General features: G+C 44.1%; 1 protein-coding gene across 1 annotated transcript; it reads right to left on the reverse strand.

Moving 5' to 3' along the window:
* Window positions 1-206: 206 nt before the first annotated feature.
* pde6hb (phosphodiesterase 6H, cGMP-specific, cone, gamma, paralog b) lies at window positions 207-2,476 on the reverse strand. Its single transcript, XM_004563015.3, has 3 exons — window positions 2,327-2,476; window positions 1,221-1,378; window positions 207-1,129 (listed from the first exon to the last, which is right to left on the reverse strand). Exons 2-3 carry the CDS (start codon window positions 1,361-1,363, stop codon window positions 1,012-1,014), a joined length of 261 nt encoding a protein of 86 aa, XP_004563072.3. The 5' UTR covers window positions 1,364-1,378; window positions 2,327-2,476; the 3' UTR covers window positions 207-1,011.
* Window positions 2,477-3,239: the final 763 nt, after the last annotated feature.

Consider the following 3,239-nt stretch of genomic DNA (forward strand, 5'->3'; position numbering starts at 1 on the left):
TAAATTGTTGCTCCCATTTAGCAGGAAATGGGTGATAAAGCAAGATACACTCAAAACAGTGGGTGATGTCATGCTGCCAGGTCCATCATTTATGTACAGTCTATGATTTAATAGTGATTTGATATTATTTTTCTTTTACGGATTTAAAAAAAATGCCATGTTACTCTGTTTATGTCTTTCAGAAAAAAAGATGAGGGTAGTAAAAGTAGTGAAAATAAACTGATTTTTATTTCAGCTATTTGGACATGCCAGTTCACAACACATCTTCCATAATATTGTGTTTGCAAACACAAAACTTATTTGCCTTTAACTTCTCTAAGGAGGGAAGTGCAGGTAGCAGCAAGGACAGAAAGAGATGGAAAGCAGGACAAAAAGGAATTCCTCCTCAATGATCGCGTGAAAGAGCATTGTAGTTTTTCACCATTACAGCATGTTGCACACCCACACTGCATCCCTTGGTGTTTACAACAACCTTGTGCACAAGGAGTAGAAAATACAATGCAAAACAAAAGAGGGAGGAAGTACAAAAGGAAGATGGAAGATAAGGTAAAAAGGTTTAACGCTTAGAACAAATTATTTACATTTGTAATTACAGCTAGAAGCAAATACAAGCTAGTGTTGACAAGTGTTTTGCTTGCATCCATTGCCGTGGGTCGGGAGTGGCACAGGGAGGCAGGGAAGTCCACATGAGGAGGGGGGAGGAGTCGGGAGGAGACTACGCTAGGTGGATGAAGGGGAAAGGAAAAAGGTAGGTGGAGATGGTTTTCTCGTCTTTTCATTTCAAGTATATATACTGTAAACAGTATCATATTATAATATAAAAACAACAACATCATTATGCTTTCCGTCCACTTAGTGGCGCAAAGCAAGAGGTAGATAGACGAGAGGGCATTAGGGGGTTTGCTGGCAGCCTTATCACGACGTGCCAAGCTGAGGTGGAGAGAAGGCCAGGTGGAAAGGATTAGACAGAGGAAGGGTGCAGGCAGGCGAGGAAGGCTGGAGGCAGTGGGTTTAAATGATGCCGTATTTGGCCAAGTCGCTGAGCTCCATGTCGCCGAAGGCTTCCCATGGGCACACCACTGAGAAGTCTGTGCCAAGACCATCCATGCCAGGGATATCATCACCAAAGCTGGAGAAAGAGGAAACAAAGAGCTGAGCGTCCAAAGTCCTGATCTGTTCCCTAATCTATACATTTAAATATCACAAAAACTGTGTTTTACCCCTTCTGGCCTGGCTTGGGGGCCTTGCTCTTGAATGTGCGGGTCTGCCTCTGCTTGAACTTGGGTGGCCCCTTCTTGGGTGTAGTGGGGCCTGTGGTTCCACCGGGGGCCAGGGCGCTTCCTGCTGGGGGGCTGGCGTTCATTTCTACTGCGGATCTCTGAAGGCAGAAAGACATTGATAAAGCCTCGCATTGCCTCCTGCTGCCCTCGTGCTAATCCTGTTTGCTTCCAGCGCTCGGTGCCAATCCATGGAGATTACACAGATTAGCTTTACAGACAGATTAGCTCTAATCCCACTGTAATCCACAGTGGACTAATTGCCCTTCTTGGACAGCAAGAATGACATGTGCAATAAGGGGAAGACCTTCATTCTTGACCTCCAACTTTTCCATTTGCTCTTTCATCCACCTGACAGTTTGGAAACCAGACTCGAAAACAAGTTTGTCTTAACTTTGATAATCTTGATATAAGTTTTTTTTTCTTGTTGTTGTTTTGGCTGAATAAGTGAGGCTGTTATTGTCAAATCACATCACGGCGTTCTCTTCACTGTATTGAAAACGCCTTGACCAAAACATCCCTGCCTGTTCCCTTTGCTCTCGTCTTAAGCCGTGTCCTTTCTGAGCCCCCCTTTCCTCTGACTGCTAACACTGTTAAGGCATTCTGACAGAGGTGGAAGAACACCCTGGCTTGTGATGTTATGCACCACCTGCAGATACAGACAGCCTGCGGATGCAGAGGCTCTCCTGATCTTTCAGCTGAACGGTGATGCAGAGACGCTGCCCGGCAGGCTCACGACCATCTGTTTGCTTTGATTGAACGTTTTGCAAATCCAGTGCATCTTTGTTAGCCCAAAATAGATGTAGATTTTATTTTTTTTATTGCCTTGTTGTCTTTCTTCCTGCTTTCCTTGTATTCGTTTACAATTTTAGCAGATACATTATCATCACACTAAATTATCATTGTTATCTTTCCAGCTGTCAGTTATCCACGTACCTACGTATCTACTGCTACTTTTATCCTTATTATATGTTACATTGTAGCGCCACCCGGGTAGTTTCATCACTAAACAAAGTCAATAAAGTTGCAGCTGCAGAGTTTGCACTTACTTGCAGTCACAGATTTCCCAGTTGCTGCTCAGAGCTGCTTCTCTCTGCTCCTTGAGTAAGTGAAGTGTGTTGTCTGTGTTGCACTTTTATACTATTAATTCTAATCCCCACATCAGCCTTTTTCCAGTCACATGGTCACCAGAGAAGGTCAGCCAAACTTCTCCACCCATCCAGGATCTTCTGCTCCCCGCCCTCCCCACCTCTCAGCTCCCTTGTTCCCATTGGCCCCGCCCCACTGCTGTCCTACCTGCCATGGGATGGAGGTGGTGCAGCCTGCTGGAACAGATCATTCAAAGATCAATCTGGAAGGACTTTTATCTCACTTATCCCTCTAAACCCCCAGCACGCCTGCATTTAGCTTTGTCGTGAGAAGACAGCCGGTCGCGTTTCAGGCCCATGTGAGACGTTGTTTTCACATGTGGGTCTGTGCAGCTACACCAGTAAACAAAGAGCAACCCGACCTTGAGGAAATTTAACCATACCAACAGCTCAAATACAATTAAAAGCAACTTTAATGTGAGAGGTATGAAATTTGAAAAAACAAACAACAACAACACTCATTGACTCAGGTTCAGGCCCAAAGTCAAAGATCCAGCCTTTCTAGACTCTCCAATAATGCTTCTATGATACCAAGAAGTATCATAGTAAACTCGGCTATTTACCTTTAATTACACATGATATATGCATGAAGATTTAAGCAAAAAAAAAAGTGCATTTCAGTTTTATTGTGGGAATTTGATAATGTCACATTTGCAGCCTGGAAAATGACAACATGACAACATGTTTACACATTAAGTTTCTGTAGCCATGTTTGGTTTAACAGGTATTCCTGGAATCAGCGTTAATTACGCAACCGTTTCGGTCCGAACCTTCACAGCGTGAGTTTGGCAGCTTCACTCTCAGAGACCTGCAG

This window comes from Maylandia zebra, linkage group LG4, assembly GCF_041146795.1.
Source record: "Maylandia zebra isolate NMK-2024a linkage group LG4, Mzebra_GT3a, whole genome shotgun sequence".
Taxonomy (NCBI): domain Eukaryota; kingdom Metazoa; phylum Chordata; class Actinopteri; order Cichliformes; family Cichlidae; genus Maylandia; species Maylandia zebra.